This window comes from Nothobranchius furzeri, chromosome 3 (genome assembly GCF_043380555.1).
Source record: "Nothobranchius furzeri strain GRZ-AD chromosome 3, NfurGRZ-RIMD1, whole genome shotgun sequence".
NCBI lineage: Eukaryota > Metazoa > Chordata > Actinopteri > Cyprinodontiformes > Nothobranchiidae > Nothobranchius > Nothobranchius furzeri.
This window is the reverse complement of record NC_091743.1, coordinates 82,542,880-82,567,344: the sequence shown is the minus strand read 5'-3', so window position 1 is coordinate 82,567,344 and position 24,465 is coordinate 82,542,880. Positions and strand designations below refer to the sequence as shown.

Below are 24,465 nucleotides of genomic sequence, written 5' to 3'. Positions count from 1 at the left end.
TTCAGCACGCAGGCGCACCGGAGACAGGGACGCTGTGCACGAGGGCTGCAGCATCTGCTGCATCCACACACACACACACACACTCTCTCTCTCTCTCTCTCTCTCTCTCTCTCTCTCTCTCTCTCTCTCTCTCTCTCTCTCACACACACACACACACACACACACACACACACACACACACACACACACTCACACACACACACACACACACACTCACACACACACGCGCGCGTTACTAGCGTTACTGGTGCTTCTCGTACCGTTACTACCAACATCAGGAGTCTGACGCGATCAGATTGTAATGTGTAGTCTATTAACACATGCGTTTGGCTGTAATAACTATATTGAAACGTGTGTGTTGTTTGCGATCAAACAATACCAAAATTAAGACGACAATATAGTTAGAAAAAGAAGAAGAAGAAGAAAGTATAATTTCTATAGCGCCTCTCAAGATAAAAATCACGAGGCGCGTTTGTCTCAAAATGATTCGAAATCTGAAATGTTATCACATTTTAGTGAACAAAAATACAAAAACTGGACAACAGCTGACAGGATCCAAGTGAACCAATCTGCTTTTCCTTGTTCAGCTGAAGCTACAGCGCCACCTGGAGACTAATGGGTAAACAGCAACCTGAGGGGTTTTCCCCACATCGAAAGGTTTTTTACGAAGCATAGCTACCTCACGGAATACCACAGCATATATATATATATATATATATATATATATATATATATATATATATATATATATATGTGTGTGTGTGTGTGTGTGTGTGTGTGTGTGTGTGTGTATAACAAAACTTTGAATTCAGGTAAACTCCCAGACGGCATGTTTAAAATAAAAGCTTTTTTATTTTTCAAAAAATCTTCAGTCATAGTCCTCTAAGGTTTTTTTTTAAAGAAAAGTAAGGGAGAAATTAAATAAAATAAATAAATTAAACTAAATAAATCAGATTTGGAATGAAACCAATCAGATATTTAATTTTAAAATAAGCTCTAATATAACTGTGTTCTCTTATTCTGACGCTGGAGTCTTCCTCTCATCATCAACATCTCCCAGGCTTATTGCACCTACACCTGCACCTCAGCAGGTCTGGCTCTCCCTGTCTCACCTTCATCGTTTTCCAGCTGAACTTCCTCTCATCTTTAACATGAAAATAATAACGTTTCTCCTCCTGTCCTGTCTGTGTAAGGACCTGCAGCTCTCGCTTCAGAGACCATTGAGGGGAGGGGCTATGTCGGTGAGGAAACTCAGGTGCCCTTCAAAATAAAAGCGCACAAGAAAAATGTCAAAATCCATTCTTGTCACCATATTACGGAGGGGGTGGGGGTCCTATATTAGGGGAGACACGTCCCACCTGTCCCCCGGTTCCTACGCACTTGGTTAATCTGAAACCAGACTGCTGGCATGGGCCCCCTGGTGGGCGTTGGCCCCTGGGCCTGTGCCCAATTTGCCCATTGGATAGTCTGGCCTTGAATAAGGTCGTGTAGCCCGGCTCTGCAGATTTTTAAGATAAGACAAATCTTTATTGTCATTGTTACTGTTTCCAGGTACGAGATTAAAGGTGCAGTTGACTCACAAGCATAAAACTGACGATGTAAACGAGATAAAACCAGACTGAAAAAGTCTGCAGATTACACATGTTATATAAATGTATTGCACTAAGTTTTGTGCCGTTGACCTGTGGTCAATGTGCCCCTCTCATTTGATTGTTCAGAGCCATGATTGCTCTTGGGTAGAAGTTATTCCTGAGACAGTTCGTCTTCACCTTCATCATCTCCCTAAAAGCAAAGGCTGGAAAAGGTGATGCCCGGGGTGTGATGAATACAGTGAGATGTCTGTTCCTCTTTTGCAGCAATGGGAGATGTACAGTAGATAGATGTCCTCCAGAGTGGGGAGTGTGCAGCCAGTTGTTTTTTCTGCTGCCCTGATGACCCTGTAGAGTGCTTTCTTTTCCAAAGAAATACAGTTGCCATACCACATACAGTCCATATGAGTGTACTCTCTATGGAACAACTGCAGAAGGCAAGCAGCAGATTTGTGGGAAGGTGGTTCTTTCTCTCTTCTGTGCCTTCTTGGTGCCACCTTCTTAGTGTTTGCACTCCAAGTTAGGTCATCCTCCAACTCAATGCCCAGAAATCTGAACACTTGGACCCTTTTTACACTGCCTCCTTGTTTCTCTTGTGGGTGGAAGGTGGAAGGTGCAGAAGAACGGGCTGAACACACAGCCCTGTGGTGTCCCGGTATTGAGATAATGTCAATTCCTGTTAAAAAAGAAATAATATATCTAGGAGTTGATAGTTGCAGATGAAAAACAAAGAGAAGAAATAAATATGAAAGAAAAAACTGATCAAATACAAAAAACTCTGAACCAATGGCTTAGCAGAGATCTATTTTTGGGCGAAATTTATTGTCAAAGTCTGAGGGTATTTCCCAACTGATCTATCCATGTCAATCTCTTTATATCGCTCCAAAAACAGTGAAAAATATTAACGCTATTATATACAAATTTATATGGGGAAATAAAACCCACTATATAAAACAATCCCAGTTAGTTAAAGAACATAAAAATGGAGGCATGAAATCAGTGGATTTTGAAGCAATGCTGGGAACATTTAAAACAAAGTGGCTGAAAGAATTTCTAATAAAGACAGATTCAATTTGGTTTCATATTCCAAAAAATGTCTTCAAGAAGTTTGGGGGGCTAAACTTTCTTTTGAAATGTGACGTTGAAATCACTAAATTGCCTTTTAAAGTATCTGAATTTCACAAATAAGTATTGCATTATTGGAAGATGGTATTTACCCATAATTTTACTCCTCATTGTGCCACCTTGTGGAATAATCGAGTAGTTGTTTCAAACAGAAAGTCTTTGTTTAACCAGCAGTGGTTTGATCAAGGAATTATCTTTTTGCACGATATTATGGATAAATATGGTGAAATGTTACAGCTACAGAATTTTAAATACAAATTTAATAACATTCAATGTTCTCTTCAGGAATATAAGAAAGTATGTAAGACTCTACCAGTGACTTTGATACAAATGATAAAAAAACACAATCCTCTTCTCTAATGTTCAAACAAAACTTCCTAATTTATTAATAGGAGAATTGAACATCACAGAAAGAAAATGTGAAAATAAATTTTTAAATGGAGCCTTTAAAAATATATCTATGATGATTATGATATAAAGATTAAACTAAAAATATTAGGAAATCCAATAATTGAAGGAAAACAATAAAAATTTCAAATATGGCCTATAATGCCCAAAGTAAAAGAAATGCTATTTTAAATTCTCAACAACTACTATCCATCAGCAGAGACACTGAGGAAGAGATTTGGTTTTGAAGTTGCCCCTTGTGAATTCTGTCAGGGAAGCCCTGAAGGAATAGAACACTTATTTTTCAGCTGTCCTGTCAGTAAGAAGTTTTGGGAAGAAGTCAATTGTTGGTTAAGAAATAAAATAAGAGAACTTGATCGTTTTACAAATGAAGATATTCTTATTTACAATTCTAAATTAAAGGGGAATAATTCAACGTTAATTATTATTATTATTATTATTATTATTGTTATTATTATTATTATTATTATTATTATTATTATTATTATTATTATTATTATTATTATGGGTAAATACCACATCCACAAAAGCAAATGGAAAAAAACAACTGCCAAACATGAACTGTTTCATAAATGAATTCCGTATGTTCTTATTCACTTTGATTCGTATAAAAAATTCCAATGCAACTGCAAAAGCCATTTGTCACAGGCTGCAGAAAAATGTTTAATCTTGTAACAATGTTTTTACTTTGTGATATAAGTGCCTCTTTCTTTTTTGTTTTTGTCTTTTATTGTTACTAAGGAAGCCTTGTATGTTTCCATTATGTGTTGTTGTCTCCACGAGAAATTGTAATAAGCATATGTTGATAAAAAAGAAAAAAAAAAACATGCTGTCGCAGATTAATGACGTCATGCTACCGTGGTTACGGTAGAGCGTCGGTCTGTTTGACGCAGCTAAGCTAACCACTAAACTCGGTAACCGGTGGTTCCTCGGTGCCTTCCCCACGTTTCCTACGGTTAGGAGACCACACAGATGTTTAATCTGTTAATGAAAAATGTTTGGTCCGATAACGGACTTTAACTGCTTACTTAAACGGACAGAAAAGGTTTTAAATGCAGCATCGTGTCACCATTTCCACCAGGTGTTACAAGTAAATCTGTGACCCGTGAAAAATACGCACAGGATCAGAAACAAGGTAAAGAAAGCGTCTAAGCATTAATCTGCTGTGAAACCAGATGGAATATTCACCCACAATCTTCGGTTTGTTGGTCCACTGAATTAGTTCTGGTCCTCCTCATCTGCTCTGTTAACCAGGGTAGGTTCTGATGTGAGTCTGACTGTTTTTATGTTCTCCTGAACCTTCTTTCCTGATCCAACCTTCTCCACAACAAGCTGGTCATGGAGCAGCAGGAGGAGGAAGAGGGGGAGGCTCTGATATCAGAGCTGAAGAGGCAGATGGACAACGAAGATCTGGACCCAGAACAGAAGATCATGTTGCTGAACAACGGTTTGAACAGTGAGCCCTTTATCTTTGCTATATGCTGAGAGCTCTGTCACCATCCAGGAGGTTTTATTTATTCATTTTCTTCTTCTTCTTCTCAGAGGTTCTGAACTCTGCAGCTTTCCAGAAAAACAGCGGCTTGTTGACCCTGATGAAGGCCCAGCTGTACCACAGTGGCATCCTGAGACTCGGTGTCCGTCTCCTGTCTCAGCATCCCAGCAGGCCGCAGGGCAACTGGAGCGCCACCGCCACACTTGCTCACCTGATCAGGTACCAACAGCTGGCATTCCTTTTATTAACAGGTTTAATTTTCATTTTTTGTTTTTAAAATTTTTATATATTGAAATTTTTACCTACATTTATTTGTTTTAAAAAAAATATTTGATTGAGGTGGAAATGTAAAAATATAAATGAAACACTTTAAAGGATTTAATTTACCTAGTTGTATTTTAGTCACATAAAGTCATTGCTTTTAGTGAAGTTACATTTTTTAGTTAAACACATTTTTAAAAGGAATTGAACAATTTTTAAACATATGAAATTGATAGATTTGTATGTCTAAATGATTTTATTTCTAAAAAAAAGATTATTCTGACAAAGTTTAAACATTCTGTTGATACTACTAAATAAAAACAAATATTTATAAAACAAGCAAAAGTTTTGAAAGATAAAGTGATTTTTAAAGGAAGATTGGTAATTAACAAAAAATATTTAAGACCACTGAATTGCTCTGAGAATATGTGACGAGATTTGTCAAAATTCGCACAACATAGTAGTTGAAAATATTTAAATTTAATGTATAATCTACATGTTTAGTAGGGATCTGTATTGATGAAATTTTGGTCGATATGATACGATATCTCACGATATATTGCGAAATTCAGCCAGATGATATTAGTGATTTGTTTAGGCTGAATTTACTGTATGAAAATTCAATAAACAGTCCAAAATGATACGTAACATGTTTAACAGGAGGTATCTGAATGAGGGATTTAAATCTCTATGATGGAAACAGAACTCTTTGCACACTGCTGCCAACTAGCGGTTGTAATTAGAATTGCAAGAAAAGAAAAGAAAATACACAAATGTTTGCATGTAAATTATTCCAAAAATTTGACACATTTCTTCTGAATATCGAGATAATATCGCAGGGGAAAAATCACAATATGTTGCCATTTAGATTTTTTCTTACATCCATAATGTGTAGTATATAAAATAGTTTATTTAAATATAAACAAATACTTTATTAGAAAAATGATGGGGCTGCACAGTGGCGCAGTGGGGTTCTTTCCAGCTGCTCCAGATTCTTCCCACAGTCCAAAACCCTGACTGTCAGGTTAATTGGTCTGTCTAAATTGTCCTTAGGTGCATGCGTGTGTGTGTGTGTGTGTTGCCCGCTTGCCTGAAGAATGCTGGAGATGGGCACCAGCCCCCCCCCCCCCCCCCCCCCCCCCCCGCGACCCTGCGTGAAAAGGCAGGTACAGAAAATAGATGGATGGATAGAAAGATGATCTAAAATCTAGTTTTTTAGTTGACCTCGAACATGTGCCGTCAAAAACAAGAAATCTATAAAGGTGCATATTCATATAAATTATACAGAGTTCAAAAAGGAACTGGGATGAAGCAAAAGCTTATTGGATCCCATCCCTTTAAAGTGTAAACAAACAATTTCCTCCTGTGCAGTTATCCTAGCACAGACAGCACAAGTCCACAAAGGTGCCGATATAAACAATGAATACATGTTTATATCATTTCTAGAATAGAATAAAAGTTTATAGTTCAGTGTAGTGGAAATTCTCCTTCTGCCTTCAAATAAATAAATAAATAAAAGTGTTCAATCATGCATACACTAATTGTGACACTATGTACTTTGGTTGGATCTTATCGTTTACATTGGTTAAGGATCATTACAGCACTAGGAACAAATTAGTTTATATATATTTTCGGTTGCCAGAGGCACCCTGTAATGTCTTCCAGAGCTCAAGGGCTCATATTGACAGCAGAGTGGATTGCTGCTGTCTGCTACGATGTTCCTTGTCCTTTCAGCAGCCAATTGGGAGACAGTTTTTTGTGGTCTGATTATTAGGCACGAATATGAGTGAATCATTCTAGAAACTATGAAAGTAGGCAAGGCAAGGCAGTTTTATTTATATAGCACATTTCACACACAGAGACGATTCAGTGTGCTTTCCATTAGCAAGAATAACATGAACATTAAAATCAACGTGAAAGAAAATACAATTTAAAAGTAGTTACACAAGGTATTTAAATCACATTTATTCAGAAAAATGATCATTTTATTTGTAAGTGTTTAAACGTTCAAGTGATCGAGAAATACCTTTTATGAAATCAAGTAAAAACAGTTACTATTTGGGGATTTAAACATGGAGATGAAACGTTTTAAGCATCCTCATTGTTGTGTCTCCAGCTCCTGCTGTGTGGGGGCGGAGCCTGGCAGGCATTCTGAGACTTTTCTTACACTGTTCCTTCCATCAGTCATGGATGGCCTGCTGTCATTGGCCAATCAGCTGAAGAGTCAGGTGGAGGTGAGGATCAGCAATTAGTGAACGTTCTGTTGAGTTCTGAGGATGTGACTCTGCCTGTCCCTGTCTGTCTGTCTGCCTGTCTGTCTTTCAGGGCTTGTCTCTTTTCAGGAAGGTCATGGACTCAGTCGGTTGGCTGCTCTCCGCTCACACACACCTCACAGTTCAGGGTTAGTTTACAAACCGACTCACTAACACCTTACCGTCACAAGCACAACAGCTCCAGTTAGATGAACCCGTGTCTGAAAATAATACCTACAGCGTGAAAACTGAAATAAGAAGGGCTGTTTCATAAAGAATCCCAGTTTACTGTTGACGTGTTAGGAAAAGATTTTCATAGAAATAAATGTAAAAAAACAGAAAAATATTCAGCATTTTTTTCTAAATTTAAAATTGAATGTCAAAACCCCTCTACACACACACACACACACACACACACACACACACACACACACACACACACACACACACACACACACATACACACACACACACACACACACACACACGAACACACCTTGACTTTCGTCTCGTTGCTCTGAGTGACCATAACTTTTATTTATTTTAAAGGGACTATACGGAAGTTTGACAGCCAAAACATGTATAGAAATAATAAATGTCTTCTTCATACATTCTCCTGCAATGCCCTGGTCCTGTAGAATGAGCCCTGGCATTTTTACTGTGATTGCCTGTTTTTCTGTAAAATCACAGAAAAAGAGAGATGCTCGGGTCGAGCAGGCTGCTTCATGCGCGTTCACGCTCAGGCATCGCCCGTAGCGTTTGCTATCCGTAGCTTTAGCAGCAGAGAGAGAGGTAGTAGACTTTGTCGCTGTTCCTAACGCCTAGTATCTTCCTGTTTGGAGAAGATACAGGTAACATTTCTGAGGAACCTTAGCTACTTTCTGTAGAACTTTCTTCTAGATATTTCCTGCAAATCAGCAACCAAATATCCATTTTCGCTCCGAACCGTTCTTTGGTTTGACGTTGTTTCAGCTGTCATCAACGATATAAATGTTACAGATACTGTGAATGTTACTAGAGTGTAGCTCACCTTGTAAGATGTCTGACACCCATGCAGAAGACTTGGGTTTGATTCCGGGTGTGAACATAGATCATTTAGAGTTTCTTTTTTACATTAATGGTATATTTTTTTACAGTAAGATGCCCAAATTTGTATTTGCGACTCGCCGAACGGCATTGAATTCACAGATAAAAAAGATGTGGGTTCAACTTTCATTTTGGAACAATTTTTCAAGCAAGGGAAGGGAATGATCTGAGCATGCAGGAGGACTGACCCATCATAAACCTTTGTCGGCTGTGCTGAAGAGAAAGCTACAGAACCAAATTATTTAATTAATTAGCTGCACGTTCTCCTGTCCTCTGTCCTCCGGGCCACACACACACACACACACACACACACACACACCACACACACACACACACACACACACACACACACACACACACACACACACACACACACACACACACACACACACACACACACACACACACACACACACACACACACACACACACACACGGGACTGTCTCAGCTGTTATTTTCATTAAGGAGTGTGCACGTACAGCATGTGCACCTCGTGCACGAGCCTACTATTGAAGCTGCTGTTATGCTTTTGGCCTGAGGGGGCAATCGCAAGCATAAAAATTCAAAAGTCCGTAAAGTCCCTTTAAACTAAGGTTTTCTCTTTCTCACATCAGTCTTTAGCTCCACCCAATATGAGCAGATCCAGCTGTGTGATGACATCACGGTGTCTTTGCTCTGCATTCAGATGTGGATTCAAACTTGCACAGTGAGCAGGTACACACACATGCATACACTCTCACACACACAATGTAAGTTTTTGCTTATCGAACCGACTCGATGACGAAACGTTTTCAGCTCACAGCAAAACATTTTGAACAGAGTTTTAAAATAAAGTAGAATCTGACCTGTTATTTGTTCGTCTGCAGCAAATTCCTGTCTGATCTGAGTGATGATGCCATCCTCCTGCTGCTCGAAGAGGCCGTCTGCCAACTAGCTCACAGCTCAGATGCTGCGGTGGGTGGAGCCTCCATCAGACTCATCCTTCTAATGGCCAGAGGGTTGGAGCTCCGCCTCCCGTCCCTCAAGCTGAACTTTAAAGGTCAGAGGTCAAACATGTAGACTTTCAGTGGGTGACAATGAGGCCCTATCCCAATACTCGCACTTCCAACCTTGCACCCTTCAATTTTGCGCTCCAGCCAGGGGCTCCGAGGTGTCCAGATCCCCAAGTATGGAAATTGGCCACGCCCCCTTTTGCACACTTCGCCCAAGTTGATGCGGATTTGGATGAAGGATATTACCCACATTCCATTGCTGCATGGGAATTTTTATGACAGCAGTAGCTCAGGAGGTTGAGTGGGTTGTCCAGTAATCGGAAGGTTGCAGGTTCGAACCCAGCTCTGGACAGAGAAATCTGCTGTTGTGTCCTTGGGCAAGACACTTAACCCTCCTTACCTGCTCGTGGTGGTCGGAGGGACCGTCGGTGCCTACTCTCGGCAGCCTCGCCTTTGTTGGTGCGCCCCAGGGCAGCTGTGGCTACATCGTAGCTCATCACCATCCGTGTGTGAATGGATGAATGATGCACTGTAGTGCAAAGTGCTTTGGAGTCCTCTGACTCTGAAAAGGCGCTATACAAGTGCGGCTCATTTATCATTTATAAGAAGGCGGAACGATGTTTGTTTCAAAGTTGTTAATAAAGATTTTTTTTAAGTAGCAGAAACAGTGACCAGCTTGCGGTGCGGTCGATGACTCAACTGTTTGCACACTTGTGTACTACACACTCGAAGCCTTACTGCGCACTTGCTGAAGACCGTAGGGCGCAGTGCGAGCAGTGAGATTGGGCCTGTGTGGTCACATGAGTTCTGTCTCTGTAGGTCTGGACAGACTACTGGAGAAAGATTGGAGGGGGCGGGGCTTTGACCAGGATGTTGATCAGCTGGTAGCAATCATCCAATCAGAAAAGCCTGTGACTAACCAGTTGGAGGTTTGTTGGCACTTTAATAATTCATTTATATAATAAAAATGTCTACATTCTTAGCAACTTTAATGATTCATTTGTAGTGTGAAGATTTTAAAGAAATATTGGGGTTTCATTTAGAAAATGTTTCAGTGTAAGCTTTTCTTATTGTGCCATTTTAAAAAGATTTTTGTGATTTCTATAGTTTGAGAGTCCTATTTATCTTTTAGAACACGTTCTTTTGTTTGCTGTATTAGAATAGAAAATAAAATAGAAAATCCCTTCATTGCCCTCAGTTCTCCAGTTGTAAAGGCTTTACAGCTGGAGAATATTACATTTTGTTCAAGATGTGGTTGAATACATAATTAGACATTTTTACAAAAATCATATTGAAAGAACAGAAACTCCTCTTCTATTTCTGGTGCATCAAAATAAAATACTTTGAACTTTTATAATAACGTTTTATATAATGAACTTTTGTTGACAGAATGAAACCACTGCAGCTGTAACATAGAACCGTTCTGTTAGAGTCACTAAAGGAAAAGGTGGAAGAGACAATCAGACTCAGGCAGCAAACACTTTCTGTCTAAAGGAGAGCACTGAGCGTGTGCGAGCCGCGAGTGTGATCCAGGCAACCTGGAGGTCATATCAGACCCGACGCAGAGTGAAGAACCTCAACAGAGCTGTGAGCATGCTGCAGAGGAGATACAGGTACAACTTCCTGTTTGGAGAAGATACAGGTAACAACTTCCTGTTGTAGAGGATATACAGGTAACAACTTCCTAATTGGAGAAGATACAGGTAACAACTTCCTGTTGTAGAGGATATACAGGTAACAACTTCCTGTTTGGAGAAGATACAGGTAACAACTTCCGGTTTTAGATTATATACAGGTACGACTTCCTGTTTTAGAGGGGATACAGGTAACAACTTCCTGTTTAGAGGATGTACAGGTAACAACTTCCTGTTTAGAGGATGTACAGGTACGACTTCCTGTTTTAGAGGAGAAACAGGTAACAACTTCCTGTTTAGAGGAGATACAGTTAACGACTTCCTGTTTCAGAGGAGATACAGGTAACAACTTCCTGTTTTGGAGGAGATACAGAAACTGAAACACCAGAACCATCTGGAGCAGATCAGATTAATCAGACATGATTACACCAACTAGCAGGAATATAACCGGTAGTTCTTAATCATTAAAATCTGAATTCACCTGTGGTCCAGGTGTTTACTCCAGCTAGTGGTTATGTGGTGTTGTTTGGGTTTCTTTGTTTTTTGTTCATTTAGGCTTGTTATATCCAAGAAACCAAGTATTTTTTATTCAACAGTGTGTTGTAGAAGAAGCTGGAAGACTTGTCAGTTGAATAGTTTACTGGTGCAAATAAAATAACTTTTCCACACACTTTTCACCTGCCTGACTGGTGGGTTGATGCAGAGAGCACTTTGTTTGAAGTTTCTGGAAATAAATCCACTAAAGTGTGTGTGTGTGTGTGTGTGTGTGTGTGTGTGTGTGTGTGTGTGTGTGTGTGTGTGTGTGTGTGTGTGTGTGTGTGTGTGTGTGTGTGTGTGCGTGCATGTGTGTGTTAGGTCTCGAAAGAGGCATGAGCAGGAGCAGCAGGAGGCGCAGCGGCAGAAGGAGGAACTTAAGTATCAGGTAGAAGTTTTAGTTTTTAACACAGAAGTGTTATTCTTCCCTGATAAGAAGATGACTGTTGGAGATACTTTAAGTTTAAGTCAGATCCACCATGTAACAGCTGAGCATTTGTCTTGTGAGCCTCCTCACAGTCTGGTTGATGTTGTAGGTGTGTGTGAGGCGACAACAGGCCAGGAGGAGCTTCCACCAGAGACAGTTACAACTGCTGCAGCTGCTGCCTCCTGGTAAATAAACCTGGTCTGTTTCTCTCAACTACAGGAGGACCTCTCTAGGTTTTATTTACTGTTGTTGTTTGGTTTTCCCTGTGACACAAACTTTTTATATAACTGGATTTTGATGATCCTAGTAGTTAGAAACATGTTTAGTACTAAGAAATGTATCAGAGCCGTTTCCAGGACTGGTTCTGAGCAGCATAATTATGTTCTTTTTTTAACACAGGAAAGGATGTTTTACCTTTTGGCTGACAGTTTCGACCACACCTGCAGTCTTCTTCAGAGCTAGCCGCTGTGGCTAGCTCTGAAGAAGACTGCAGGTGTGGTTCCTAATAATGAAATCAGAAGAAACACACAGTAGGATTACACAAAATAGGGTTTGGATCTGGTGACTAAATTCATTCAAATTAAAGTTAAGTTTGTTTTACATGAGATTATTTAAAATGCAGATTATCCTATATCAGAAACACTCATATTTTAATCCCTCTGTAAACATGTGTGTGTGTGTGTGTGTTTTCAGAGCAGGTGCAGCCATACCTGGAAGAGTGTAAGCGTCGAGCCGCCATTGTGATCCAGAGCTTCTGGAGAGGCTTCAGGGAGAGGAGACGCTACAAGAACACACTGAGACACGCTCTGAGGCAGAAAGACATACAAGAGCAGGCTGCTAGGACGCTGCAGAGAGCTGTAATTACACACACACACACACACACACACACACACACACACACACACAAAGACAGGTCTTAATTCAGGAGCTCCTAGTGAAATCTGTTTGAGTCACTCCTCTCTCCTTTTTACCCCTTCAGGTGCGACGTTTTTTAGGAAAACGTGCACCAGCAAAGGTCCCATTCCTTGTCCCTCTCTGGATTGGTCAGGAAGGTTTGACAGACAGCCGGAGGGCGGAGCTACAGCAGCAGGTGGACAATTACATTTCTGTTCACCGGGTGAGAAGATGCTGATGCTTATAAACTAAAATCTGAGAGATATAATCAAACATTTAATTGTCATGTCCGGTGATTTTGACTCCGTGTATGTGTGTGTGTGTGTGTGTGTGTGTGTGTGTGTGTGTGTGTGTGTGTGTGTGTGTAGTCATCTCGTGTGTCTCCTGAGGAGTGTGTTTCCCTCCATCAGGAGGTGCAGCTGCTCCTGCAGGCGGAGCTGCAAAGAGGAGATTATTACAGAAGAGAGGAGCAGCGGGTGGCAGCTGTCCTGGCGTGTACGCACACACAGTTGGAGCTGCTCCGAGGTAACACGCCCATATCATCTTCTTCTGTTTTTATTTAGGTCGTGCTGACACTCAAACACGAAAACTCAACAATCAAACCTGTAGAGAACATTTCATCTGTGGGTGCAGCTCCATGGGCCCTCTAGTGGTGTGGAGGCTGCACATCTGGATCCAGCTGTTGATCAGTCTGTATTGCTCCTTGCAGATGCCCCGCCCCTTTCTGTTGTCACGGAGGTGCAGGCTAACTCCTTTCTGAGCCCGTCAGCTTCCATTGCCGCTCAAGCGCGCGACGCCCAGAACGCAGTGCTGCAGGCGAGCCGGCTGCCCTGGTGGAGGATGCTGGGAGAGCTGGATGCTGGTGTAGGGTCTTGCCACGCCCACCTGCAGGAGCTAGAGGCGGAGCTTGGAGGATTGTTTATAGTAGGTCCAGCAAAGGACAGTAAACTCTCTGAGGTGGATTGAGTCCAGCTTTAACCTGAAACCTGATCCGAAGGGACTGAAATCAAAACCAGAACTTTTTTTATAAAGCTCCACCTTTACCAACAGGGGCACTCACCAAATCTGTCTCAAGGGACCCAGATGGACCAGAACTGAAAAATCAGAGAGTGCCTCATTCATTTATAAGTATACAAACAAGGCACTGTACCTGTCAATCCACACTCAGGGTGAAATAACACAGTCCACAAGAATGGATCACATTCTGACAATAAAAGGTTTGTCAGAAACGGCTGTTTATTTATCAATGATCACATGAGAACCAGGATGTCTCAGATCCTCCTCCTGCAACAGGATTACAGGCCGGAGAGGTCTGAAGCGACACAACATCTTTCATAGGCTTCAGGTTAGAAAACACAAAGGAACAAACAGCTGTTATATAACTTCTCAGAAAATACCTAAAACCTTTTTATGGCGTAAAACGATGGGACTGGATGTAAAACCTAAGGATCTGTAATCTAGACCAGTTTAATAATCTGTGGTATGCTGTATAGACCCCCCCCCCCCCCCCCCCCCGTGATTTGTCCTAAGGAGACAAACTGATCCAGATGACCCTGTTGGATGATGCAGTTGAAGTGCTCTTCGTACATCAGCAGAGGGAGCTCCTGCACATAGCAGCAGCCTGATGATGATGAGGAGGAGGAGGAGCATCAGGAGGAGGTGCAGAGGTTTTTAAACTTTCATGTGAGTCAGGAACCAGCTGCTGCAGCCGGATGCTTGTGGAGCTTTATGTGGAGCAGCAGATCGATCACGCTGATTATTGATTGGAGCTCAGCTGATGTTACATAAACAGCTGTTGGAGGGAAGCAGCTGCAGCAGGTAGGAGCTTCGTGGACTTTCAACACTTTACAGAAGCTTTTCCCACCAGGATCGGAGCAGCTTCTTACAAGCAGGTTGTTCTTAGTTTGGTTTCATTAGAACAATAAAGTTATTTGAATTTTTAAAGAGAGAAACTAAGCAGAAGCTTCAGGTTTCAGGAGAGCATCACAGCAGCTGTGTGTCTCGCAGGTTAAGAAGAAGACAACAGGGAGGATTTCCCTTCCTCCTCCACCTGTTCCAAGACTCATCCCAGTGATGCCGGGGACTCTCCCCAGATTTCCCAGCATGCCGCGGGGGGTGACCATGCCGGCCCTGGTCAGTTCTCTGCCCCGAAGCATCAACCCCCCCAGCCTTCCCCGAGGAATCACCATGCCCAGTCTGCCCACTCTCCCCAGCTTTCCCAGCATCCCCCGGGGCCTGACCATCCCCAGCTTGCCCAGGGTCATCGTCATGCCGACCGTACCTGAAGCTCCTCGACGGCTGCTGCAGGACTGCTGCTCCGTGTTCGACCACCAAACCTCAGGAGGTGACTCTCTCTCTTCTTCTGTGTTTTATTAGATGCTGTTGGTCCAGATAGTGCAGAGGAAACCTCCTAACGCAGTCTGGTTTCCTTATTAGTGTGAATAATTTCTGGTTAATCTCCACAATCTGAGACGTAACCAGCAGCTGGAGCTCAGGTGGATTTTAAATCAGCTTATCCGGATTTTATTTTTGACTTTTCTCTGATTTGAAGGAGAAATGCTGTAAACTTTCATCCGTGGATCTTTCAGACTTAAAAAATATTTTCATTAGAAAAAAATGTGTGAAAAATGAAAGGAAGATGTGAGAAATTAACTTAATTAGCATCTTATAAATTTTAATGTATTTCAATATAAAAAATAGTTAAACATATAAATGAAGTGGAGAGGGTCTGACTGAAACTTTAATCTTTCCTTTCACCATTTGGTCCCAAAGTGTCTTAATTTCTTTACATTTTATCCTCATTTTATATATTTTTGTTCTCAGATAATTTTCTTCTTTTCATCTCCGGTCAGTCTCGGATTTAGTTCCTCGTGTTTCCAGCTCCTCCCAAAGTCGTGTCACATTTCTGACTCTCATTTCCAGACGTGTAACTTTTACAGGAGATAACTGGTCTTCTGCTTTTTATTAAAATGTTCTAAACTCCAGCCCCATGAGAATGTGGCGCAAGACTCACGGCAGGAGCGAGAACTCTCCTGATCATTTGGAGACGTTTTAGAAACTCCACCGTTTTCCTTTTCTCACCAGCAGCTTCAGCCCAGTGAGGTCTTTCTGTTCAGGTTGGTTTTAATTCTGCTCTTTAGTCCCACTTTAATGTTTTAATCAGAAAAATTAAAGTTCAGTTATTTTTGACCCTTCTGAGCCCCCATAGCTACAAGGAGAGTAAATAATAAATAATAATGAATTCATTAGAAAGCATAAATCTTGTCTGACACCTTTCTAATGACCTTTTTAGGGATAATTTACCTCATTTCTGCTGACAGATCATCAGAGATGTTAAATATAAGGGATCAGAAATGAATCACCACCGCTCGGCTCTTTCAGCTCTGTTTTGTTCAGATTTCTGATATTTTGTGTGTTTCTGCTGGAAGACGGATCAACCTGAGCAGATTATTGAGGGCTGAGCTGCTGCGCGTGGCCCAGATCTCACCGACAGCACCCAGGACCTGCGAAGAGCAATTAAACAACAATAAAAGCACCACCGAGCCTTTAACCGAACCTCTGAGTTGGAATTAAAACCAACAGGTTGGAATACATTTAGGGAGAACAAAGGGGGCGGAGCTTCTGCTGTGTGTGCGTATGTGTGTGTAGGGAGGATTAACTCCAGATGTGTGTGTCTGATTGATGTGACGGTGCCAAAGAAGTTCATTCCTCATGTATGGTAAGACAGATTTTTTATGATTGTTTTATTTGGGTATTTGCTGAGTTTCTGTTTAATTTAGATGATAATTTATAGTTTTATTTGTATTTTTATTTGTCTTCATTATTTGAAGTCCTTGTTTTATCATTTAAGAATAATTGGTGTCTCCTCCACACGCTTGTGTTTATTTAGCTGCCTCATAGTTGTGTGACTTTAAAAAAACTACAAACTGAAAACTTTTCCTGCTGAATTCTTGTTAAAGATTCATTAAAATAGAATATTTACATTTCCGATCCTCCACAGACCGTGAGGACTGTTTTAACTCGGATCTGATGGTTTTGGTTACGACCTGCTGCCACCACACCTGATTTCAGGTCCTCGTCTGTAACTCACTCACAACTGTTGGATGTTGATCAGCTGTGGTGGCCATCTTGAACTGGATCAACTCCAGACGTTAATCAGCTGCAGAGGTTGATCCAGTGGTTCCAGATGTTCTGCAGATTTTTGGCTAACAAACCCAGAAGCAACCATTTGTCTCCTGGTGTTAAATTCAGACCATCTGACATCAGTCTGGAAGGATGTCCTATCAAAGCTTTCAGGGTTTTAAGCAGCTGATTATAACTTGTAGCTGGTTCTGGTCCCTAATGGGTCACGTGTCCGGTTGTGAGTACTGAACCAGCAGAGTGGACTCTTTAAGCTCTGCTAACTGAAAAAACAACCACATAGAGGCGTTATGTAACAAGCTGCAGAAGGATTACCTCTGAAGACGTGGCTTTACTGTTTCTCTGTGAGTGATGGGTCACTTGGAGAAAGTTCTGATGGGTTCTGCTGATCCTCAGCTTCATGATCCAGGTCTGGTTTAAGGTGGAGACCAGGATCTGGTTCAGGTGGAGGCTGAGGTCTGTGTAGCTCGTCTCATGTGATCGTTAATCCTTAAAAACCAGCAACAGTCAACATGGAGAGATGAAAAATGACAGATTAACTCCTCAGACACTCTGCTGCCCCCTGCAGGCTGGAGCATGACTCACACCTCATAGTGGTCAGAAAGAAAGGCTCATTTTATAAAGAGCCTCTCAAGATAGAAATCATGAGGCGCTTCACATAAACAAAAAATTAAAATATAAAAAATACTTATTTAAAAATGATTAAAAATATGTTTAAAATGAGAAAAATGTGATTAAAAATGTAAGGAAAGGGAGAGAGGAAATGAATAGGAAAGAAAAGGTCACTTACCTTTATTCTGGTCTAGATTTTAAAAAGGTGGAACATTTTAAATAAATATTTAAGAATAATTAAAACTCCTGGATGAATTTGATAACTGAACAGACGTTTTGTGTTTCTGCAGGTCTGTGCGGGTGCTGCTGGGCGCTACGCCCTCGCTACAAACGGCTGGTCGACAACATCTTCCCAGAAAACCCAGAAGTAAAAACATGTTTTATTTTTACTCTACTCACCTATCAGATCTTTGTTTGCAAAGTATTCATAATAATAAATTAATAATAACAGCTGTTTTAGCCACATTTATCTCACAACAGTAGAAATGTGGAAGTATTTTGTTTGTCACATAATTACGTTAAAATAAAATCAAGAGACAAGTCTAAATATATCAAATGAAATCTGAGACCATTTGTCAGTACAGGATAACCCAGATAGACTCATAATGTGACCATAAAAGGGACTCTGACACCTTAGATAGAAGATCTCTCCCTGCTTTTATTTTGAAAGGACACTTCCTTTTTACAGCTGTCTGAATTTATATTTAGGTAAAATACTGAGTTAAACCTGTTTGGACCTTCTGGCCTTTAGCTTCTCTGAGTGAACAGATGTAACACAGATGTGTGTGTTGGCCGTGTGGACAGGACGGGCTGGTCAAGGCCAACATGGAGAAGCTGACGTTCTTCGCTCTGTCAGCTCCAGAGAAACTGGACAGGATCGCTGCTTACCTGTCAGAGCGTCTGACCAGAGAGCTGAATCGCCATCGATACGGGTCAGAACACACATTCATACATTCATACCATCCACAGTCCAAAGCGCTGCCGCATCACTCACCTGGACGCCGTCTCTCAGGTATGTCTGCATCGCCATGGAGGCGATGGAGCAGCTGCTGCTGGCGTGTCACTGTCAGAGCATCAACCTGCTGGTGGAGAGCTTCCTCAGCACCCTGAGGCAGCTGCTGGAGGCTGATAGGCCACACCTCCACATCCTGGCCACCAGCTCGGTACGGAACACACACGCACGCACGCACACACACACCTGCTCACAGATTTAACCTAAAGAGTCTTGATCCGTTTAAACATGTAATCTAGTAATCAGAGACATTTTTCAGTAAATTAATAATTTGTTTTCAAATCTCTTCAATCATAAATTAACAAAGTTTAGTAAAAACTATTTTTTGTTACCCACAGTTTCAGCTGCAGCCATTTTTAAATCCAAAACGCCATAAATGATCTGACTGTACATAATAAATAGTTTAAAAGTCACCTTCTGACAGCTTTTTAAATTTAAAACTCACTCATCTCAATAATCTCTGGTTTTAATCATCCATAAAGTGTAACGCATGTCCCTTTTTGAGGGATTTATAGCAGGTTTACAGAACAATCAGGAATGTTTTGGGCTTATCAGAGAGTTTAACATCGGGATTATCTCTGATTATGATGTGTTTAGGTCAGCAGGACAGTAGGAACATTGTTAGTGATCATGCTTTATCAGATACGATCAAGTCTTGGTTGTTTTAATCTGATGTTCATAATTACAGCAGGATTTTTGACCTTTCACCTACTTTGGGAGTTTTTTTTTTTTTACTATTTCTGTAGTTTGTGAAGTTTGCGAACATCGAGGAGGACACGCCGTCGTACCATCGCAGCTACGACTTCTTCGTGTCTCGTTTCAGTCAGATGTGTCACTCTGACCACGAAGACCCCGAAACACAAATCAGGTCAGAGTCATCACAGTCACACGGTTTTTCTGCTGGAGCCGGGTCTGTCTCTGCTTCACAAAATAATCCAGATGTGGTTCTGCAGAACGCGTCATGTGATAAAGTCATGTTGAGCTCAAGAGGCTGTTTAGAGGAGGATAAAGTGGTGCCAGATCTGCCAGGTAGAGGTGGATCTGATGGATCTACTGGTGCCTCCAGTTTTCAGTTAGCAGTAATGACCCTAAAACACACAGGAAGCTTGAATCAGTCTGTTTGTGCTGAAACAAACCTGAACTGGTCTGGGCTGATGTTTAGGATCCGGGTGTCGGGGATCCGGGGCCTTCAGGGCGTCGTCAGGAAGACGGTGGACGACGAGCTGCAGGTCAACATCTGGGAGCCTCGTCACATGGAGCAGATTGTCCCGGCTCTGCTGGTCAACCTGCAGCAGTCGGACAGCAGCAGGTGCTCCACCAGGGTTCGGGTTCATGACGGCCTGAGCTTGGTGTTGGAGCTAAACTTGGCTGGGTTGTGTTTGTGTGCAGCGGGTCTCCGGCGGAGCAGACGGAGGTGTGTTTCAGGGAGCTGCTAGGCCGAGCTGCTTATGGTCACATCAACAACGCCATCAAACCCGTACTCATGTAAGGTCCTGGTTGTGTAGGTCTGGTTTCAGGAGCAGAAGAGGTTTGGACCTCAGCTGATGTTTGTGTTTCAGGCACCTGGACAGCCACGGGCTGTGGGAGGGTCGAGGCTTCGCTGTTCGATGTTTTCAGATCATCATGTTCTCCATCCAGGTAACGATTAACGGACACGTGCCTCATGATGAGCGGCTCTGCTCGCCAGGACTCATGGGTGTGTCCTGCTCTTCAGTCTCAGCACTCCCACCTGGTCATCCAGCAGCTGCTGGGCCACCTGGATGCCAACAGCAGGAGTTCTGCGTCGGTCCGAGCCGGGATCGTGGAGGTTCTGTCGGAAGCTGCTGTTATCGAGGCGACCGGGTCTGTAGGTGAGTCCTGCTTCTGAAACAACCCCCGCACACAGAGCAGGTAACCCAGGCGCCGTTTCCTCCTGCAGGACCCACCGTGTTGGAGGTGTTCAACACGCTGCTGCGTCAGCTCCGGCAGAGCGTCGACTACCAGCTGACCGGTTACTATGACAACGCTGGGAAATACAAAACCACCTCGAGTCAGGAGAAGACGCTGCAGGATGCTGTCATCAAAACAATTGGTCAGTCGATGAGTCATCCCCCGGTTCAGGTTCTCGCCGCATCTGGTTTAATTCACCTTTTGGTCCTGAAGGGTCCTTCGCCAACACACTTCCTGTCTACCAGAGGTCGGAGGTTATGCTGTTCATCATGGGGAAGATTCCTGTTCCTGGTATCTACCCTGCCCTGGGGTCTCCCAACGCCGGGTAACCTTCTCCCCAGGTCAGGCTGCTCTGGGGTTTAACAAGAACTAACGATCTGTTTCTTCAGGTTTGAAGGTAGCAGGATGATCCAAGTGATGCTGCTGAAGTCCCTCCTCCAGGTGACCATCTTTAGATTTATCAGACTGTAGATGAAAGGGTTAAACTCAGAGATGATCCACCCGTTCTGGTTCCTGGTCCTCAGGTGTCAGAGCGCTATGAGAGCAGCAACCTGTTGTCAGCGCTACCCTCCTCCTTCCTAGAGCCTCTGCTGTCCTTCACTCTAATGGAGGATCCAGAGATCCGTCTACTGGTTCTCTCCATCCTCACCTCACTCATCGACCGCCGTCACAATGCAAAGAAGCTCCTCCCACTCAGGTCACTGCTCCACCAGTCAGCTCCACCTAGCTCCTATGCAAGCCGATGCTCATTTACTGATTTTTTAAAATTATGAAAACCAGTTTAAAGAGACCAGTGAGAGACAGACATAATCTCATTGATGTACTGGTTTTTGGCAGTGGGACGTTTGATGTGTCAGAGTTGGACCTGAAGGAGGACAGATGTTCCCGACAGGACAATCTATTCATGAGAAAGGTCAGGCCCCTGAGTCCAGATGTTCTTCTCTTTCACTGGAAGAGAAACATCTGTAGCGAGTGTGTGTGTGTGTGTGTGTGTGTGTGTGTGTGTGTGTGTGTGTGTGTGTGTGTGTGTGTGTGTGTGTGTGTGTACAGCATGCTCAGCGGCTCTACAGACATGTATATCTGGCCTGTAAGGAGGACAGTGAGCGCAGACACTACCAGGCGCTCTTCGTGCTGCTGGCCGTTCTCAGCGTGGAACTGGTGAACGAGGAGGTTCTGGTGGACCTGATTCAGCTGGTCCTGGCTCTGCAGGTGGGTGACATTCAGCTCAGGTAGAAACATAGTTTAAATGTTGATTTTCAGGCAGCTGCTGATTCAAGAGTTTATTCTGATATATTTTTTCTGCAACCTCTTGTAACCTGCTTTGTGATTGGCTGTTCAGGAGCTGGCTCTGTCCAATCAGATGAGCCTGTCAGTGTTCAGTCGCTGCAGCCTTCATGCTCTCTGTGCTGCTTCACTCAACTTGCTCTCTCAGCTCGGCCCGCCTCCACTGCTCCATCAGTATGTTGCTCAGGTGAGCAGGAGGGTCAAAACGTGTGTGTGTGTGTGTGTGTGTGTGTGTGTGTGTGTGTGTGTGTGTAGCACAGTAAGACTTTCTTTTATTTGTCCGCAGGTGATTGAAAGTCGTCATAAGGAGGCGCTGTACCTACTGCCTGAACACATATTGTGTGATGAACCCAGGTACAAACCTTTACCTGATCAGCTGATGCTTAGTCAGAAATGTATCTAAGCAGCAGGGGTCTCATTTATCAAACATTGCATAGAATCCTGACTAAAACCGTACTTAAGGTCATTAAAAAAAGTACTTACGCCAAGTAGGTTTGTGATCTATAAAACATGGAGTACGCACAGCTGCACGCAATCTCCGCTTCATAAATCGGAGACTAACGAGAATGTTTCTCAGCTGCATTTTAGTCACATCCCGCCCTCACCACACCCACTTTCTGCCATAAATGGTCGATGCAAAGTGCCTTGTGAATCTCATACATATACATAAGCCGGCTTGTTGCAGTATTTCGATCACAACCGCAGATCAAGGAAGCGCTATTTCACAAGCAGAAATGGAGGTACTTGTGGGTGAGGTGGAGAAATGAAAGGAAGTGCTTTTGCAAAACAAATAAGAGAAAATCCACAAAGTGGCACACCGTTGCTGAAGCCGTCAATGCTGAGTTCTTCAGAGAGATCTGTGGCAGATATAAAAAAAATGGTCCAATCAGGAGTTGATCCCCAGACTCCCAGGTGAAAGTCTCATGTGCTAACCAGTCACCCAAATGGAGATCTCCCTTGTTCAAGTAGCCAGGGCGCATGATATATCTGGTCACAGTGACATGACACACACACTGTCACAGACGCATGACATTCTGTCTCAATCTGTCCCCCTGCTGATATTCTGCATTCCGTATTCTGCGCTTCAGGCTGTGTGTGTGTGTGTGTGTGTGTGTGTGTGTGTGTGTGTGTGTGTGTGTGTGTGTGTGTGTGTGTGTGTGTGTGTGTGTGTGTGTGTGTGTGTGTGCATGTGGGGGGTCTTGTTCTGTGTGAAAAAGAAGCAGTACAAGTGATAATGCTGCAGGATTTCATAATTTTATCCTTCTCAGCTGCAACACTGCAGGTGCTCTCCATGTCCAACATGTGTGTAAGCCAGGTCCTTAGTCTACTAAACTTTGCACACATTTTTCCGCTAAGTTTTCTTTCATAAATCCCAAAGTTTGCGTGGAAAGTTGCTTATGCAGTTTTCCGACCCCGTTTTGTGTAAGCATGCTTGATAAATGAGGCTCCTGGTCCATAACAAGCCCTCATTCAACTGGAGTTCAATGCAAACTGTGTGTGTGTGTGTGTGTGTGTGTGTGTGTGTGTGTGTGTGTGTGTGTGTGTGTGTGTGTGTGTGTGTGTGTGTGTGTGTGTGTGTGTGTGTGCGCGCACGCACACATGTGTCAGACTCCCAGAGGATGAGCTGAAGGTGGAGGAAGCCCTTATGTTCAACCAATCAGAGATGTGCAAGGCTCTGGCAGGAAGCAGCTACAGCACACACAGTGACCGCCTCAACATTCCATACACACCTCAGTTATCAGGTAACACGCACACACCTCTGTACAGGTAGACAGGTGGTTCTGTTCCTAAGAGCTGACCCCAGCTCAGATCCAAACATTACATTCTGGTAGAGTCCAGTTTCTGCGTCACCTCCTGGTTCTGTTTCAGATGAGGACCGTCTGTCCAGGAGGAAGAGCATCGTGGACACGGTGTCTCTGCAGATGGACTCGGACTTCCAGTTCAGTTCTGATCCGCCCCAGGTGGGTTTCTGTCTAGCTGTGTATCTGTCCAGCTGCAGTTCTGCTCATGTTCCCATCTCGGTTCTGCAGAAACCCCAGACTGAGCAGATCACCTTTGAGACTCTGAAGAACACCATCGGTGAGCATCTCAGCACACACGGTTCTGTTTTACCCGGGGACGGTTTGGTTCTGAACGATTGTGTTTTAGAGGACAGAGGACCCGTCGAGGAGGAGGAAAGGAGGAGGAGGATGCAGGTGATGGAACGGTTCCAGACGGCCCCGTTTGAGGAGATCGCAGCTCATTGTGGATCCAGGGTGAGGCAGAACCCAGACTGGACCGGAGTGATCTGGTTTAGTCAGTGGCTTGTTTCAGAACCAGATCACAAAGTGGTTTTGTTGTATCTGCAGATCTCGTTGCTCTACTCCAAACTGGACCAGGTCTTTGATCTGATAATCCGTCCTCCTCCGTCTCCCTCTGGACCGTCCCCTCGTCGCTCCACGCCGCTCTATGAGATGACGTTCCCGGACCTGTGTGTGTACTAGAGATGCAGTGAAGATGGAGGGCTTCATATTCAGTATTCATTTGACTCCCTGAACATAGAACAAAGTTTTTCCTGATTACATTTAATCTGATCGTCAGAATCTTTTCCTCTGGGTGTTTTAATGTTTCTGGAATCTTTTCTGATTGAAGGTAAAACCTGAGTTTTATTTATTTGTTCTGCAGAACTTTTCTGGAGGTTTTCTGTTGACAAAAGCCAACAAGATGCCTGTAATGTGGGTTTGATTTCTCCTGAAATCCGCAGAAGTTCATATATTTATATTCGTGGCAATAAAACTTTGAACCAGCTGAGAA

The 24,465-nt window shown here is 42.9% G+C and overlaps 2 protein-coding genes across 10 annotated transcripts; both read left to right on the top strand.

The window, feature by feature from the left end:
• The first annotated feature begins 3,911 nt into the window (after positions 1–3,911).
• On the top strand, positions 3,912–13,924 carry LOC107384611 (IQ calmodulin-binding motif-containing protein 1). 5 transcript variants are annotated; one of them, XM_054735166.2, is made up of 17 exons: positions 3,959–4,077; positions 4,204–4,257; positions 4,345–4,377; positions 4,455–4,578; positions 4,665–4,833; positions 6,992–7,109; positions 7,201–7,276; positions 8,829–8,928; positions 9,081–9,253; positions 10,026–10,135; positions 10,701–10,819; positions 11,696–11,762; positions 11,911–11,986; positions 12,495–12,658; positions 12,781–12,918; positions 13,064–13,220; positions 13,405–13,924. In XM_054735166.2, exons 4-17 carry the CDS (start codon positions 4,461–4,463, stop codon positions 13,659–13,661), a joined length of 1,842 nt encoding a protein of 613 aa, XP_054591141.2. In that variant the 5' UTR covers positions 3,959–4,077; positions 4,204–4,257; positions 4,345–4,377; positions 4,455–4,460; the 3' UTR covers positions 13,662–13,924. The 5 variants fall into 5 exon arrangements, with proteins under 5 accessions (XP_015813441.3, XP_070405732.1, XP_054591141.2 ...); XM_015957955.3 differs by having other exon boundaries at positions 3,912–4,257; XM_015957958.3 differs by lacking the exon at positions 4,345–4,377.
• Positions 13,925–14,196: 272 nt separating this feature from the next.
• Positions 14,197–24,465, top strand: LOC107384609 (protein EFR3 homolog B). 5 transcript variants are annotated; one of them, XM_070549627.1, is made up of 23 exons: positions 14,197–14,513; positions 14,703–15,039; positions 17,738–17,814; positions 18,252–18,379; positions 18,460–18,610; positions 19,206–19,327; positions 19,622–19,768; positions 19,849–19,944; positions 20,019–20,097; positions 20,174–20,309; positions 20,378–20,530; positions 20,602–20,713; positions 20,778–20,829; positions 20,913–21,085; positions 21,226–21,301; positions 21,439–21,597; positions 21,728–21,859; positions 21,959–22,026; positions 23,281–23,414; positions 23,542–23,633; positions 23,703–23,751; positions 23,821–23,927; positions 24,021–24,465. In XM_070549627.1, exons 2-23 carry the CDS (start codon positions 14,769–14,771, stop codon positions 24,153–24,155), a joined length of 2,649 nt encoding a protein of 882 aa, XP_070405728.1. In that variant the 5' UTR covers positions 14,197–14,513; positions 14,703–14,768; the 3' UTR covers positions 24,156–24,465. The 5 variants fall into 5 exon arrangements, with proteins under 5 accessions (XP_070405728.1, XP_070405729.1, XP_015813437.3 ...); XM_070549628.1 differs by having other exon boundaries at positions 14,197–14,587; positions 21,481–21,597; XM_015957951.3 differs by having other exon boundaries at positions 14,197–14,587.

What these genes read in the sequence shown, in the direction of transcription:
- LOC107384611 (XM_015957955.3), top strand. Translation starts at nt 4,461, where the DNA reads ATGGAGCAGCAGGAGGAGGAAGAGGGGGAGGCTCTGATATCAGAGCTG. An exon ending in CAAACTTGCACAGTGAGCAG is followed by an intron (nt 8,929 to 9,080) that starts GTACACACACAT and finishes GTTCGTCTGCAG; the next exon opens with CAAATTCCTGTCTGATCTGA. An exon ending in CCTCAAGCTGAACTTTAAAG is followed by an intron (nt 9,254 to 10,025) that starts GTCAGAGGTCAA and finishes CTGTCTCTGTAG; the next exon opens with GTCTGGACAGACTACTGGAG.
- LOC107384609 (XM_070549627.1), top strand. Translation starts at nt 14,769, where the DNA reads ATGCCGGGGACTCTCCCCAGATTTCCCAGCATGCCGCGGGGGGTGACC. An exon ending in ATACACACCTCAGTTATCAG is followed by an intron (nt 23,415 to 23,541) that starts GTAACACGCACA and finishes GTTCTGTTTCAG; the next exon opens with ATGAGGACCGTCTGTCCAGG. An exon ending in TCAGTTCTGATCCGCCCCAG is followed by an intron (nt 23,634 to 23,702) that starts GTGGGTTTCTGT and finishes TCGGTTCTGCAG; the next exon opens with AAACCCCAGACTGAGCAGAT.